The 16,095-nt window shown below is 45.6% G+C and overlaps 1 protein-coding gene across 1 annotated transcript in view; it reads left to right on the top strand.

Moving 5' to 3' along the window:
- LOC102475118 (ankyrin repeat and BTB/POZ domain-containing protein BTBD11) overlaps window positions 1-8,194 on the top strand; it is a 225,990-nt gene extending 217,796 nt beyond the window's left edge. Inside the window, exon 3 of the mRNA XM_027769013.1 lies at window positions 7,644-8,194. Within this exon, the coding sequence (XP_027624814.1) occupies window positions 7,644-7,852 (209 nt within the window). The 3' untranslated portion in view covers window positions 7,853-8,194. The remainder of the gene's footprint in view (window positions 1-7,643) is intronic.
- Window positions 8,195-16,095: the final 7,901 nt, after the last annotated feature.

Genomic DNA, 16,095 nt, shown 5'->3' with positions numbered 1-16,095 from the left:
TAGGGTGGTGAGGGTGATGATGATGGAGATGATGATGTTCATGGTGGTGAGGGTGATAATGATGGTGATGATGATGGAGATGATGATGTTCATGGTGGTGAGGGTGATGATGATGGTGATGATGATGGAGATGATGATGTCATGGTGGTGAGGGTGATGATGATGGAGATGATGATGTTCATGGTGAGAGTGATGATGATGGAGATGATGTTCATGGTGGAGCGGGTGATAATGATGGTGATGATGATGGAGATGATGATGCTCATGGTGGTGAGGGTGATGATGGTGATGATGATGGAGATGATGATGTTCGTGGTGGTGGGGGTGATGATGATACAAAGAAGAATAGTGTTGAATAATTATTAAGTACTTACAATGTCCCAGACCATGTTCTAAGTGCTTTATATATATATCCTCACTTGATACTGTGTAGTAGTTAGTATTATTCTAACCATTTTACTGATGAAGAAACTAAGGTTAAGTACTCGATATGTATTACTCATTTAATTCGTTCAACACATTCCCTAGGCCATAATCATCCCAAGTTCATAACTGACCTAAGGTCACATGTCTAGTTAGTGGTAGGTTGGAGGCTCAGACTCAGGCAGATAGAGTCCAAACTGTTCCTAACTCCCATGCTACCCTGCCTCTTCCCTCCCCCCAGAACAATACGATCAATGAGGTGTAGTTTCTGCCCATGAGGCTTGGTAGGGGAAGCAGATATGTAGACAATGAACTGTGAAATGCAACAAAAATTAAGCAAGTGCCATTTTAGGCTTTATTAGCAAGTGTGGCACTTAGGTAGGGAAAAGGACGGCTTGCCTGTGGATATTCTGGAGGGCTCCATGGAAGAAGTAGCATTCGATCACAGCCTTGGAGGTCTTCAGTAGTTGTAAGAATGCAGGCAAAGGCAATGCAAGGTGACAAACCAAGAACAGAAACAGAGAACCTGGAAGGGAAGGGCAAGCTGAATGGTGCCCTAAGGAGATGGTGAGACAATTAGTTTAGCCCAACCATGTAAACAGTCCCCACCCCACCCCCTAGCCTTGGGGAAGTGAAGGGGTGGTGCAAGGACCCCATACATGGACCTTATTCTTGAATCTACTTTCCTTTGATTTTTCTTTTTTCGAGTTTTTGTTTGTTTAGGTTTTTGCCATAGTGTGCATATGCTTGCCTGAGAGAGAGACTGAGAGGGAACCAGAGTGTGACCCCAGATGGAACATGTATGAAAGTGAATTCAACCTCATTAAGCATAATACAAGTAGCACATGCCATAATTCAAAGGTCAGAAGCTGCAGAAAAGTTAGACAAGAATGTCGCCCTTCATATCACCAGGAAGAATAATCCTTGGCCAACACTTTGAACCCCCCACCCCCATCCACTTAGTACATCGTATTTAATAATGTAATTCTGATCACACTGTATGCAATTTTGAATTTATTTTTTCTACTTGATTTTTTAACATGAGGATTATTTTTTTAGTGATATTGTAGTCTATGTAAAGGTTTTTAATGACTGCATTAATTATTTTTATCATGTGGCTGTCCAAGAATTTATTTAGCCATGTTCTTTATTTTTGAACATTTGTTTGTCAGATTTCAGATCCTATAAACAGGTTTGGGTGCAAATCCTCATATGCGAAGATTTTGCTGCTCTTTGAATTCTAACACTGGGATGGATTCCCAGAAATGGAATTACTGAATCCAGAGTTAGCATTCGTGAATAGCTTTGCAACATATTGCTAAATTGCTTCAAGATGGACTCAGAGCTGGCTAAGGCTCTGTTGGGCCACCTTTGAAAGGGACTCAGATCACAGTAAGGGTAAAGAGCACAGGCATGAGACCAATAGATCGCATAATGGTTACATCACTGAACTCCCATGTAGTCAACCATGGTTCAAGTCCCAGACACAGCAGATGAAAACTCACCCCCAGCACATGTGATTGCATACCCAAAATCCTCAGAGGAGAATGGAGAAGGGATTGCAGCGTGGCCATCCCCCCTGGGGAGGGATTTCTCGCTGTCTCTATCTTTCTTAGCGAGCACATATGCCCTATATCAAAAATCTCTCTAAAAAATAAAAAGAAAAGAAAGAAAGAAAGAGAGAGAGAAAAGCACAGGCATTGTGATCAGACTGACCCTGGGGTTGGAATCCACCTGCCTCTTACTAACCCTGTCACTTTGAGCAGTGAACTGTGAAACGCAACCAAAATTAAGCAAGAACCATTGACTTAGCTGTAAAACAGGTTTCTATCTTTGGCATTGTTAACATTTTGGGCTACATTCTTTATTATGGGGGCTCTCCTGTACATTTTAGGGTGTTTAGCAGCACTCTAGGATTCGCCAACAGCACTCCATAGACATGATAACAAAAATACATTAAACTGTTGGCCAGTTTCCCCTAGGAGACAATATCAGCCCAGTCGAGGCCTGCCACTGTATAATGGAAGTATTACCATACCTTACAGAGCTCTGGGAGTGCTAGAAGCAGTGTGTGTTAGGTACTGTTCACAGTGCCCGGCCCAGGATGGTGATCAGTGAGTGAATGGGAACTGCTACTGTGGTTAAATAATAGTAGTGACATGGGTCAGTAGGTGGCATGGTGGTTGAGGTGCTAGATTCCCACATGACTGATGCGATTGAAGTCCTGGAACCGCAGCTTGAAGATCACACCAGGTCTGCATGCATGCATGCCCCAAATCCCAAGAGCAAAGTGGAGAAGAAGGTATAGTGTCATAGCCATGCCCCTGGGGGTGATTTCTCACTTTCCCTGTCTCTCTGTCTCTTTCCAGCGAGCACACATGTCCCATGGCCAACGTAATAATAGTAATAGTGACAAAAATGGCTACCCCTTGCTGGATGCTACAATGAGATCTCTGCAGAGGACAGGCTAAGACAGCCCAGAGACCACTCCAAGCTCTAGGAATTTTTTGATTCTTTGGCCAAGCATTAAGCAGTTTCTTTGTCCCTCTTCTTCCAGAGGCCATAGTTGAGAAAGGTCAGATATTGAGGAATCCATGTCCTTCAAGCTGCCCCTGCCCAGGGGCAAGAGAGGACAAGTCTTCCTCAGATCTCGCCAACCTCAGAGTTTTTTAGACTTCACCTGCTGGGCACAAATTCACAGGAAATCCAGCACCTTGGCCAATGCACTCAGCAGTTTTTAAAGATGATTTCTCTTTTTTAAAAAGAATTATTTTATTTGACTGTATTAATTTATTTTAATTTGACCAGAGAGGGACAGAGAGAGAAAGAGAGAGAAAAGATACCCAGCAGTTCTTGAGAGTTCCCAGATCATATGTATCGTGTAGATTCCACTTTCCCTGCCCTGCCGTGGCTCAGCGTGGGGATGTCCTCAGCCTTGGCCTCTCATGAGCCTGCATGAACTCATGGCCACAGCCACCCTTGAGGAAGCTGATGTTCTCCCCAAGGCTGTCCTGGACAGGCTCTAAGCTTCTGGCCATTGCCTGCCCCCCACGGTTTGTGCAGAAATTCCCACCCTGTGCCCACTGAGAACACTGTTCCCAGCAAACACCGGGGCAAGGTGTGCTGAGCTACTCTGCAGAGCTCTGTACCTACAGACTGCTGTCATCTGAGGACTCACTGTGCAGTGTCGCTGCCAGTGACCCCACCTTTATCCTCACGGGGCAGGGATGTGTGGTGGTGAAGGACAGGCCTTCCAGAGCCATAGGGCAGCGGCCCACAGCCTACCCCTTTCTCTCAGTGACTGTGTGTCAGCCCACACTCTGGCTTGCTTTCTTCATTGGTAAGATGGATGTGCTGTCAAGACCTACTCATTGGGGCCAGACAGTGATAAAATACAATGTTCTGCAACTTCCTCCCCTATTTTTTTTTCTTAGATATATTTTCCAGCTGTGAGAAATGGAGAGAGCAGGGACAGATTCTGGACTAGGCATATTAAAATGCAGACAGGTGGAGGGAAGCAATCCTTGTATTAGTACATTTGTGCAGCTGCAAGGGAGTTCCTGAGACTGGGTAATTTATGAGGATCAGGAACTTACTTCCTCATGTTCTGGAGGCCAGGAAGCCCAAGATTAAGGTGCTGGCAGTTTCTGTGTCTTGTGGGCCATTCTTTCTGCTTCCAAAATGGCACTCTTTCATGACAAAAGGTGAGAGGGCAGGAGAAGAAGGGAATCACAGCTCTAGAGAGACAGAATTCACCTTTCCTCTGCCTGGTCTGTTCGATCCAGGCCTATTGGAGGGTGCCCACCCTCACTGGGTGAGGGCAGATTCCCTGACTCAGCCCTTGGATGCAAATGCTACTATTTTCTGGAAACATCCTCACAGGCATAGCCAAAAATGATGTGTTATCAGCTATCTATGTGTCCCTTAATCCAGTGGACACCTAAAATTAAATGTCACACCCCTGCTGCCCTTAGATCAACCCCCTGCATTTGCCACCAGCCCAGGTGCTGAGCTCAGTGGATTATGTACTAGTCAGGTTGACCTGTTGAGGCCTTGGGCTCAGATAACACACAAGTTTCCTTTTTCTAAGACATATAAATAATGGCTGCTTGGAATTTTGTCTTGAGAAAATTTTTTAATGAATTACTTATTTAATTTTATTTATCATTATTATTATTATAGAACATGTGCACTCACCAGAAAGAGATAGAGAGGAAAAGAGGGAAAGTGAGAAAGCAAACCACCAGGTCTCAGACTTGAACCGAAGTCCGCTGTGTGAGAGTCCAGTGCCTTCACCACCACACCACCTGCTGGCCCCTTGAGAAATACGTTAAGACTACGCTCACCTTCGTGAAAAAGAGCTCTGTGCACTTCATTTCCATAGTTGACTTTCCCCTGCAGAGGTGGACACTCTTCTTGGTGGTCAGTACCCATCCTTCAGATACAAAACAGGAGCATAAGTGAGTCTTAAGATCCCAGAGGAAGAACCTCTGCCTCGCATTTTGCCTCACTTACCTAGGTCTGGATTTCAGGTGAAAGTGTCATGTTGTACAATGACAGCGGGATGGTGGAGGATGGGTGGGATCCGAAGGCCTGGTTTCAGCTGGACCATGAGAGAAGAGGAATGGGAGGCACAATCTACCCTCCAGGGACTAAGAATGTCAGATATTGTGTTAGTCAAGGTTCCCTGGGAAAACAGAACCAGTAGGGTGTGTGTGTGTGTGTGTGTGTGTGAAGAAAGAGCATGAGAAAGAAATTTATTTTAAGGAATTAGCTCACACGATTGTGGAGCTGGTAAATCCAAAGTGAGTGAGGCTGGGGAGTCGCGCAGGTGCTCCAGTGCAGAGCCGGTTGTCCTTCCTCTTTGGGAACCTCAGTCTTCTAAGGCTTTGGGTTGGATGAGGCCCACCTTCATTACGGAAGTGAGTCTGGTTACTCAGCCTGCTGTTAAGCTGTCTACCATCTAAACAGCACTTCAGAGCAGCACCAGGTTAACATTTGACCAACCAAGCATGGCAGCCTAGCCAAGTTGGCACTTGGAATTAACCATCCCAGGTAGTGTAGGCAAGAGTCTCTCAGAGTGTGTACCACTGGGCATGAGGTGATTTTGAGTGGGACAGGGCCAGTGCACTAAGTAACATTGAATAGAAGGTGATTATTTTAAATTTGATCCTAATTATTTCAAGATAGGCTCTATGTGGGCCTAACCATGGTGGTGCAGGTGGTAGTGTATATACCACTCTGCAAAACTAGACCACGTGGAAGACTGCGGTTTGGATCCTGGGTTGACCTGAAATACGCCAAGTGCATGCCCCCGTGGTCCTTGCTGGCTGAAAGACTGGGGAGGTGGAGAGTTGCTGAATGGCAGCATGACACAAAAGAAATAAAATAAATTTAATTCTTAAACTTGTTATTCACGACAACAGAAAGCCCAGTATTCAACTAGAAACTATACCATTTTCTTTGCATTGAATTTGCTTTTTATATCATGGTACTGATTCTTTTCCTTTATGATAGTAACATAATGTTTCCTTTCTAGATAGATGTATTCTAATAAAACAAATGAAATCCATTTTAAATTAAGTAATGGTCTATATTGATGGAGGTCCATGCAAATGGTCCAGGTTTGGGGAGCATCATCTTAGCTGGGAAAAGTTAGGGCTTCCAGGTCCATAAGCCTTCCCCAGTAAGATCCTCCCCTCATGACCAACCTTGGGGTACGCAAGCTTGGAGTGAGAAGGAGAAGTCTTATTTCCTCTGAGAAAGCAGAAGAGAAAGACCAGCGCATCCCCAGGGTTGGCTAGTGCTGAGAAGAGTATGACAGAGCCTCTTTCCTCAAGGAGCTTGAACTCTCAAGCCAGACTACCTGGGTTCAAATCCTGACTCTACCACTTACAATTGTGTAACCTTGAGGAGTTATGAAACCTTTTAATCCCTTCATTTTTTCATCTGTGAAATGGGTTTATAAAGGTGCTTCACAGATATGAACTGAAGTGCTTAGAATTGTGTCTGGCACATAATAACCTCCATGTGTGAATGAGTTGCTATTATTAGGAAAGGTTGAAGGGACCAGCTGATGGGATCAGCAGTTGGTGTAATGGCTATGTAGCTACTCTCACACTGTAGTTAGAGTTCTGGACCCAGTGGCTTAAACCTCACACTGGATGCGTGTGTGTGTATGCCTACAATCTGGAGAGGAGAATGGAGAAGGGATTGTGGCGTGGCCATCCCCTCTGGGGGTTGATTTCTCGCTTTCTGTCACTTTATCTCTCTCTGTCTCTCCAGTGAGCACAAGTGCCCTATATCAAAAATCTCTCTGAAAAAAAAAAAAATAGGAAAGGCTGACAAGGAGAGAGGCATCCCAACATAGCACCTTCATAACAGTGTGGTAACCAAGTCAGGACAGGGGTGGCTTCCTGGAGGGATTCACACAAGTGGATACCTGGATGAGCAGGAGTTTGCCTGGAGAAGAGGAGGGAGAGAATGTTCTGGATAAAGTAATAGCATATGCTCAGGCCCAGAGCAAAGGGCGAGTATTGTCCATTCCTGTGGCTGCAAGTGAGGCAGTGCTGGCCCCAGCATAGGATATGACAGAGGGGTCATCTCAAGGCGAGGAGGGCAATAAGCAGGACCTGGACATGAAGAGCTTCCTGTGCTTTGTTAAAAACTCCGGACTCCAAAAGGTGGGGCCGAACTGATCTCTGAGAACTGAGGCCGGACAGCCTCTGTCCCTGGGAACCAGCAGTTAGCGTAATGGCTATGTTGCTGGATTCCCACATAGTTGACCATGGTTCGCGCCCTGGACCCGGTGGCTTGGAACTCACACCAGGCGCGTATGCGTACGTGCCCAAGATCCCGAGAGGAGAATGGAGGAGAAGGGATTGTGGCGTGACCATCCCCCTGGGGGGTGATTTCTCGCTTTTTGTCTCTATGTCTCTCTCTGTCTGGCGAGCGTACACGCCCTATAGCGAAAAAAAAAAAAAAAAAAAAAAACAGCCTCAGTCCCTGAAACAGTAAGACTGAGTAAGCAGCCCTGGACAATCTCATGGTGAATGCATGATGCTTTTCTCTCTGCTTCATGTGTGACCTGGAAGTCCCAGGGTGCCACTACGGTTGAATGAGGGACCCCAAGGATCAGCATCTTTGCAGAGCCCTTCAGGTACAGCTTCTCTGCAATTGTTGGGTGCCTGGAGGATCTGAACTCTTCCTTCTGTCCACAGGTGACCTGGTGTCCCGCGCAATGCATCACCTGCAGCCCCTCAATGCCAAGCACCACGGCAATGGCACTCCCCTGCACCACAAGCAGGGGGCGCTCTACTGGGAGCCTGAGGCCCTGTACACCCTTTGTTATTTCATGCACTGCCCTCAAATGGAATGGGAGAACCCCAACGTGGAGCCTTCCAAAGTCAACCTCCAAGTGGAAAGGTAAGACCCACCTACTCTTGGATGATCAGAAAAGAGCTTCTTTCTGTACAGTGCAGCCTTGTGGTGGGTGCACACTGCCTCCAGGGTGCTATAGGGATTAGGGCACAGATGGATGCTGGGGATAAGGACTGCCCTGTTCCCAGGAACTTGCTAAAGGAGTCTGGATGGGAACTTTGTGTCTTGGGGATTGGGAGTGACTTAGGATCCCATGTAGTCTTTGAACGAGGTTGCATAGATGGAGCTGGTTCAGTCCAGGATAAAAATAGCCCAGGTCAGGCCAATTGCAGTGGCACAGCAGTCGGGCCCCACTGTGTAAGGCTGGGGCCACATGAGAGGCCCCGGGTTCAGAAACAACCATTAGAACAAGTTGCAGAAACTGACCTGGGCAGGTCCTGGTCCAATCTGATCAGACTGGCAAGGTAGCATAAACCTGTAATCCTAGCTAGCTGGGGTCTGGAGTAGAGGGTCATGATGGCAAGACCGTGTCAAAAAAACACCTGCGAGAGTCATTCAGTCGTGTGGTGTGGTAGTAAGATGCAATGCTCTTCAAGGCAGTCTCACCTTGGAAGGTTCTTGGTTCAAGTCTGGAGACCTCCCTCAGTATGCCCAGCATATACCCCTGATTCAGGGCTGGCTGTCGTCTGGGAGTGGAACAAAGCATCAAGATCCTGTTGGGGGTGCTGTCTCTGTCCGTCTCTCTCTGTCTCTCTCTCTCTCGCTTTCTCTTCTCCTCCCTCTCTCTCTCTCATTTAAAAATAAATTTAATAACTCAGGTCAGATGAGTAGTTCTGTCAGTTCCAGAGGGTGAGGTCCACTGTGATGCAGGATGGCTTCCTTCTGAAGGCAGCTCAGGGGGTTGCCACCTCCTTGGGTGGGAGTTATTCCCATCTCCCTTTCATCCTGGCTGCCCTCCCTTTCATTCAGGCTCCCCCTAAAGCACCTGCTCAGCCAGTGGTGAGCCTTACATGGGCAGGACAGTGGGCTGCCCTGGGGAGATGGCATGGCTGTTCCGTCTGAGAGGGAAGGAGAGTCTGGGAGAGGGCCTGGCTTCTGCTGTCCCCAGCTGTCCCTCCACTTCTTCAGGCCTCCTCTCTGAAAGCTGGAGGGCTGGACAGAGCTGAAGTTCCATTCTGTATGGATCATCTCAGAATCCTCTGAGGTCACCATCACCCTATCAGAAGTGGGGGTCAGAATCAACCATTAGAACAGGTTGCAGGAGATGACCTGTCTGCCCCTCCTCTGCCTTTAGCAGCAGGTTCACAGCGCATCTCTCCACAGCGGCTCATGGATCAGGCTCCCTTCTCCAGAATACAGTGTTTATTCTAAGAACTATAGGAATGATCCTTGTTTATCAAAGAGAGTGATTAAATGAGCAGGCTCTGGCCGAGCCATGGCACCATGTGCCAGTTAACAAGGTTCCTCAACAGGCTAAGGCCACATGGGAGGCTTGAGTTCAATTCCTGGTCCACCCTAAAAAGCCAGGAGCAGCAGTGCATGTCTGTAGTACCAGCTACTTGGGAGGCTGAAGCAGAAGGATCATGACATAGTACAACTCTGTATTTAAAGAGGAAGCACAGGCTCTGTGATCTAGACTTCCTGAATTCAAATCCAGACCCTTCTAATTAACAGCCAGGTGGCTGGGGCCAGCAGGTGGCCTGGCAGTTAAGATCTCCCACATGGTCGACTGCAATTCGAGTCCTGGACTGGATAACTTGAAACTCATGCCAGGAGCATATGCATGTATGCCCAAAATCCCATGAGGAGAATGAAAGGAAAGGGATTGCAGCCTGACCATATCCCCGGGGGTGGGGCGGGGGGAGGGATTTCTTACTTTCCTTCTCTTTGTCTTTCTCTGGCGAATGCACACACCCTATGACAGGAAGGAAAAAAAAATGCTAAGTGGTCTTGGAAAAGTGCCTTAACCTCCCTGGGCCTCAGTTTTTTTCATCTGCAAAATAGAGATATAAAGAGTAAATCCTTCGAAGGGCTGTTGGAAAATTAAATGGACTGGACCCTGCACAGCAGCACATAGTAGGTACTCGTACATGTTAGCTTTCGTTATTGCTGTAGATATTATCTGCACGTAGCTGATCAGCTTCCAACTTGAGCTCAGTACAGTGTCTCCTTCTGTTACTTGGTTCCAGGTGGTTTTGAAAAGCTGGATGTTCGGTCTCTCCTAAGGTGAATTGGACTTAACTGGGTTCCCTTATAAAATCGTGTCTCCTGTCTTTCAGTTAAGAGGGTAGAACATGAGCTAGACAGAAGTCGCTTCTTTTTTTAAAGAATTCCAAGTTAGCATCTGTATTTCAACTAGTCTGGAGTTAACTTAACCAGGGATTACTCAGGTCTCCCACTATCCAGGCCACATCAGGGGGTGCCTTGTACATATTTTCATGTGCAACCATGCGCAAAGCAGAGAGCTGATAATATATCTCTGGGTGAGCAAAAAAAACAATCTCAGTCAGGGTCACCAACACTTTGCCCTCTCTGAGTGTGAATCCTGAGAGTTGAGAGAGTGGAAACCATTGACTTCAGCCTCTGAGATGCCCAGCTCCTTGGCTGCCACCCTGACAGCCTGCACAGTAGTACAGTTCAATTCCTCTGACTCACCTCCCCGACGTGATCACCAACTCCCACTTCTACACAGATGACCGCTGCCCTCTTCATCTCCAGACAGACACTGCCTCCTCTGAGCTCCAGAACCTTCTCATCCCACTTGACCTTCCAACCTCACACTCAGGCTGCTGCTGCTTCTCATAGCACCTTATTCTTTTTTGTCTGACACAACCATAGTTTGTAATTGTATGTATACTTCTGTACTTCCTCTGTTTTGCCCATTTCTCTGTTGCTATAACTGAATACCACAGACTGGGTAATTTATAAAGAACAAAGTTTTGTTCAGCTCACAGTTCTGGGAGTCCATGATCAAGGGGTTGCATCTAATGGGGACCTTTATGTTGGTAGAGACTCAGCAGAGTCCTGAGATGACACAGGGCATCACATGGCAAGAGGACAAGAGCGTATGTCAACTTCTGACTCTTTCCGTCACCTTATAAAGCCACCAGGATTCAATCATGGGGATGACCCCCCTTATGACCTTGTCTAATCCTAATTAACTCTTACAGATTCCACCTCTTAATGTCATAATTGGATTAAATTTCTGCCCTCTTAATATCATCACAATAATTACCAAGTTTCAGCACATGAATTTAGAGAGAACACGTTCAAACCATAGGAGCCTATAAGCTTAGTGAGGGCAGAGAACTCATCTGTTTAGGCCATCACTTCACAGCTAGTGCTAAGTTTAACATCTGGTGCAGAGAGAGAACTCAACAGATATTTATAGGATGAAAGAATGAACAAATCTGTCCCAACTGCCATTGGGACATTTCTATCTAGAGTGCTCACAACCACCTCAGAACTTAACTCCCATCTTTCTTCCAAAACCTGCTTCTTCTCTCTCCCCAGCCAGCCTTGACCTGATCACCCTAGTCAAAAAACTAGAATTCCCTCATCCCTCCTACATCCAGCTGGTCTTCAAGTCTGTCAGTGCTACATCTGTGACCTCTCTCATTCCTCTGTCCCTTTCTTACCAAACTACTCCAGTTTGCTATGGTTCACAACTTCATTAACTTCTTCCTTCACTTAACCACAGTTGATTTCTAGATGGCCTCCCTGAACATGAGGCTTAAAATCCTCTGACTGGCTCCATCCTCCTCATGGTCATCAGACTGAACCTTCTGAAATATATATCTCATTACATAACATCTTCCCTGCCTCATTAACACAGTTGCGTGGTTCCATTACACTTCCTGTTACAGAGTCCATCTTCCCCTCTTGAATCAAATTCTAGATATAGAGTGAAGTTGGAGCAGCTGGGAGTCTAAGAAGACCTTCTAAAGAATCCAACTTTCTGTGAAAAGCGTTTAAAAGGCATGATTTGCAGAGGAGAGCAAAGAACACATCCCAGAATTCATTGCAGCCATTTATCTTGTTCTTCTCATCCTTCTTTGGTTGAATTTCCAATCATCAGCACAAAACACAAAATGGAACTTAACGTGTTTGGAGTTTCCTTCACTTTGGTCCTCTGGAAAGCATATGGATTTAGAAGTCAGACAGTCCTCTAGATTTGGATCCCAGCTCGGCTTCTTGTCATGCTGAGACCTTAAACAAGTTATTTCACCTCTTTGAACCTCTGTCTTTCATCAGTAAAATGAAAATAAGGCCCATCCTCATGGGACTGGTATAAGCAATGAATTAGATATTACAGCTTAGACACCAGCACCATGCCTGGCACAAAGGGAACCTCTCCCCAAAGAGTAGCTGATATTATAGAATTTTTTCCTCTATAGTACTGTTATCGTCGCCGCTACAGAAGATTGTGTGTGATTCTTTCTAGAGGAATAGCTATTTCTTCCAGCTCCCTGGTGGAGTAAATACACTTTGGTGTTTAGGCTCTGTAGACACACATGGAAGGACTTCAGAGGAGAAAGAGCCTCTAAGTGTTTTCAGTCAGGTGTTTACACCGGCTCTGTATTAAACCTCCAAACAAGAACTTCCCGTGGAGCTTAGGACTCTGTTTTGGAGTTACTTCTCTCTCTTTCTTTCTCTCTCTTTATCTCTTTTTTCCTCAAATCAAAACAGTTTGTCCTTGACTTTTGACTCTATTCTAACAAGGTCAAAAGAAGTCACGATGATCGTATGGTTTTTCTACCAACCTCTGAGCTCTTGAAGAGCAAGGCTAGATGGTGTTTGTTTTGGTCCGTACAAAACAGCCTGGGAAATACTGGTGAACTGAACTATGGATTGTTTTATGCCTCAAACCATCTCTTTTTGTCAAAGAGCCTTTCTTGGCTGACGCGTTTGGAAGCAGGCCTACATGCGCCATTTCACTGTTTCACGGGCACAGCTTTAGAGTAGCTGTGTTTACTTTGGACAGTTTTATTTTTCATTGTGAGATGTTGAAGAAACTCCGTGCCAGTGTGAAATGTCTGTACTCTAAGCTTTTCCAGAACTTTGACTACTATTTCTTGAGCTTCTGAAATCTTCAGGTACCTCAAATATTTTTATAACCAAAAAATACTCTCAGATATGAATTTTAAGATTTATAAAAAGGTGATATTTAGGGAACCAGCAGTTAGTGTAATGGCTATGTCTCTGGATTCCCACGTGGTCGACCACGGTTCGTGTCCTAGACCAGGTGGCTTAGAACTCACGCCGGGCACGTGTGCGTGCGTGCCCAAGATCCCGAGAGGAGAATGGAGGAGAAGGGATTGCTGCGTGACCATCCCCCCTGGGGGGTGTTTTTTCGCTTTCTGTCTCTATGTCTATCTCTGTCTGTCTGGCAAGCGCATGCGCTCATAGCGAAAACCTCTCAAAAAAAAAAAAAAAGAAAAAGAAAACCCAAAAAAAGGTGATATTTATTTTTCAAAGAGTAATGCTCAATATAAACTCCTTAATTTTGTTGGTGGGAACCACTTGAAGTAACTATTTTTAAATAGAATCATCTTAAGTCTAGGACGAAGTTTTTCTCCCCTACATCATTACTGGAAATATCAGTGTCCCCTAGATGTCTTTGGCCATAAATGATTTCAGTAATTTGTCACCACAAGATGAAAAAAATTGTAGGATAAATGAGAGTGTTTTGTTCTATCATGTATCTGGTAATGCCTGGAAGAAACAATGAGAAGCTTCCCTCAGAGGACTAGACAGTTACAGCCCAGCAGTGGTGATAGTGCAAGCACCCTGCAGTGCTGGAAACCATATGATGACCATGGTTTGGATTCCTGGTTAGCCTAGAAAACATGGCAGATGTGAATGCAGGCACCCAAGATTCTGGGGAGCTGGAGGGCTGGAGAAAGAGAATTACCATGTGACAAGACCCTAACAAGAGTAGTTTCTCTCTCTTATATGTGGGGACATGCTTTCTATCATTTTTAAAAAATAATAATAAAAGAACATTAGACGGGGCCAGCAGGAGGCGCAGTGGTTAAGGTGCTGGACTCCCATGTCACTGATCACAGTTTGAGTCTTGGACCCAGCAGCTTGAAACTCACAATCTGCGCATGTGTATGCATGCCCAAAATCCCAAAGGGAGAATGGAGGAGAAGGGATTGCAGTGTGGCCCTCCCTGGGCGGATGATTTCTCACTTTGGCAAGCGCACATGCCCTATAGGAAAAATCTTTAAAAATAAATAAATAAAATAAACTAAACTAAAACACTGGACAGTTAGCTAGATCTGCTATCCCTCAATTTCACTTAAAACAAACCAGAATTTATATTAGGCAGTGGCAGCTCCTGCTCTTGCTCCTTTTGCAAGCGGGCTGTATAGATAGATGTACCATCTTTCCGGGGAATCTGCCAGGCTACCTGCCAGGGGAATCTCAACCACAAACATGAGTTCACAATCACCAATCACCAACTGTTTGAGGAAAACTAATGATGTGAAACAAGACCATCTTAGCAAATGGAAGAATTTACACTTGAAGAAACAGAGTGAATAAAGCAAACAAAATATCAGAAGGGAAGGCACCCAAATATGACTTCCATGATACTCACTGTACCAAAGACCACCCCAACACATCACTTCTTAATGTCTTTTCTTCTGTGACATAGGTGACACGTGAGATTCACAATTGAACATATTCCCATGGACATATCCAGGATTGTACAAAACACCCAGCATGACTAGCTAGCACTCTAGGAATGTATTTCTAAGCAATGTATATCAGAATGCAGGTGAGCAGAGATATCCTTGCTGCAAACAGCACTACCATGCTTAGCTGCAAATGTTGAAATGACTATGACCACTTAAAGTAGAAAGAAAACCTCTGGAAGGCCCAGTGTCAGTAGAAGGTTAACCAGATCTCCCCTTCTGCTTGAGAATTTGATCTTGGGTTAATTCTCTAAGCTTTGTTCCCTTGGAAACCTGATAAAAATTACCATGTCAACTATGTTTCTAAGCAACATCGCTTATGGCCAGATAGACCTCAGAGAGGTAAATTACATCTGACTGAGTAATGCTAGAAATACTTGGCCAAGTTCTAGATTTGGGGGCTTCCTGGAAATCATTGACTCTTGTAATTGGCCATGTCCATTGAAGGGACTTTGGAAGCAACTTTTATGGAGTCGTTACAAGAGATGTTGGAGTTCATAAACCAGGTCAGCTCCCACAGCCACTTAAATTGGTCTCATCTCATTGCACCTGAGTGTCACCCAGGTAGAAGAAAGCTCCCAGATGGCTGGGTGAACTGCTGCAAGTACTCCCACTGGCAGAAATATCTGAGGGTGTTCTGCTGAAGCCAAGTTTGGCTTATGGTAGTCCCATGAGTCACACCATTAGCTTTCCTGAAACAGTTGGTGGTTGTGAACTCATGTTTGAACCTATTATATATGGCGAGTAGAGTTTAAGAAGTCTTTTGGTGGTCACTAAGGCCAGAGAATCAAGCTAAGAGGTTACACAACCTAGACCACTACACAGACTGTACCCAGATCTGTTCTAGCAGAGATCTCTGCCCAGTAGTACTGGGCAGGTCCCTGACCTCACATCACTGGCACTGGCCATTGGATACCCCCAGCAGGACCATTGCCCCTGAAAACTGGATGTCTCTGTTACCACCCTCTTTAGCTCTATGTACCACCCACATCCTGTCACGGGATTTGGGGCATGCACGCACGCATGCACGTCTTCCAGATCACATGCTTGCACCCTAGCAAGGGTCTGGGAAGGCAAATTTCTATCTTGGAAAACCATAGACTCGTGATATGAAAACACTCCAGACATAAGAATAATAACATCATCAGTGGTTCTGGGCAGCCAAAAAGGTTAACAAAGGTTCACTACATTCTTTTCATTTACTTTTTTGTTTGTAATAACGCACATGAATCAGTTGCATGGTTTGATACTTTTGAGTGCTATTAGTCGCACAAGTCAAACTGATTGGCTTATACACCACAGATGAGAACCAAAATACTGTCCCAACATAAGGAATCCTTGGGCCGGCAGCCTGGAAGATTCAATAGCAAGAGACAGGAGAAGGGAGGAACATTCCTGGGAGCCTAAGGAGGATCACGCTGCCATTTCTCAGAGAAGGAATGCCACTGCCTCATTCTCCTGCAAGAGTGATCACGTCTGGCTCATTTGGCAGCTCACGCCTGATGCCTGGCCCAGGGCTAGTGGATCTGGAGAAACTGGCTTTACTGGATGAATGGGGACTGCTGGGGGGGGGGGGGTCACGCGGGGGCTG

This window comes from Tupaia chinensis, unplaced genomic scaffold (genome assembly GCF_000334495.1).
Source record: "Tupaia chinensis unplaced genomic scaffold, TupChi_1.0 Scaffold148234_1, whole genome shotgun sequence".
NCBI classification, from domain to species: domain Eukaryota; kingdom Metazoa; phylum Chordata; class Mammalia; order Scandentia; family Tupaiidae; genus Tupaia; species Tupaia belangeri.
This window is presented reverse-complemented; position numbering and strand designations above follow the sequence as displayed.